At 40.3% G+C, this 1,072-nt stretch overlaps 1 protein-coding gene across 1 annotated transcript in view; it reads right to left on the bottom strand.

Moving 5' to 3' along the window:
• Positions 1–1,072, bottom strand: part of LOC104280702 (A disintegrin and metalloproteinase with thrombospondin motifs 20-like) — a gene marked incomplete at both ends in the record, with an annotated part of 52,751 nt that overhangs the window by 42,868 nt on the left and 8,811 nt on the right. The window contains 1 exon segment of the mRNA XM_009878437.1: positions 967–1,072. This exon segment is cut by the window's right edge and continues 30 nt beyond it. Coding sequence (XP_009876739.1) covers positions 967–1,072 — 106 coding nt within the window.

The following is a 1,072-nucleotide window of genomic DNA, read 5'->3' as shown; positions in this document are numbered from 1 at the left end:
GGTCCAGTTGGAGTCCTCTCTGGACCCCAGCCATTGCTGAAAAGGGCTGAAACTCTCATGATCACTCAATTTATACTAAATATGACGTATATGGAATGGAATACCCTCGTTGGTCACCTGTCCTGTCTATTACCCCCTGGAGGTGCAACCTTTTACTTTCTTGTGACCCCCCTTTACTACCTGGCACCCCCAGCGTGGCACACAAGAGCCAGCAGTGGCCTTGGTCACTGTAGGAATAAGTATCAGCAAGAGCCTTTCTGCATCCCAGTCCCAGGCAGTAACTGTAAACATCAGGTGTTATCACTGCCAGTAGTACACAATGCCTGTAAAAACATGCTGCTGACTTCAGAAAGTGCAGCCTTTTAGAAGAGACTGAACTGGAAAGTAAAAATCACTAAACAGAACTGGGTTTTTTGGCTAAACCTAGGACACTATGAAAACTCTGTGTATGTACATTTTATATATACATACTGTGGTTTTATTTTTACACTGGAATGGTCTATAGAATAACAGTTGAAAAATTCTGAAGTATATTTTTAAACAACTTCATCCCATGCAGCAGATAATCAAAAAAGACAAATAAATATATATGAGAGATAGTACACAAATCAGTTAGCATCGGCAACTAGGGTAACGAAAGTCTAATACATAAGAGTAGATATATAAGACTGCTTTCGAAGGATGCATTAGATTTGATGCAACTTTTTTTTTATAAATCACTCCTGTGGTTACAAAAGAACAGAACACAAATGTAGTTTTGAATATAGAACTGTGCTGCATAAATACTGAAAATGGCAAACCAAAATCAGAAGCCATTCTGCCCTTAAAAGCTCTGTGCACCTGAAGTTTCCTGAGAGTATCGAGTTTCTTCCTTATAAGTAGGAGTGAAAAATCTGACACTTAAGAGTAGTCCCTTCCTAAATGCCACCAGGTCTTTTGCTCTGGTGACAAAAGAATTCACAGTACCTTGGCACATCCTGTTGCAGTCTTGCCAGGGTCCATAAGGGTCCCACGTAAACAGATCCCTTCCATCTTCTATTGGGACATTGAATGAATAACGCACATCAGGGTT

The sequence above is a fragment of the Apaloderma vittatum genome, unplaced genomic scaffold (genome assembly GCF_000703405.1).
Source record: "Apaloderma vittatum isolate BGI_N311 unplaced genomic scaffold, ASM70340v1 scaffold8231, whole genome shotgun sequence".
Classification (NCBI taxonomy): Eukaryota; Metazoa; Chordata; class Aves; order Trogoniformes; family Trogonidae; genus Apaloderma; species Apaloderma vittatum.
This window is presented reverse-complemented; position numbering and strand designations above follow the sequence as displayed.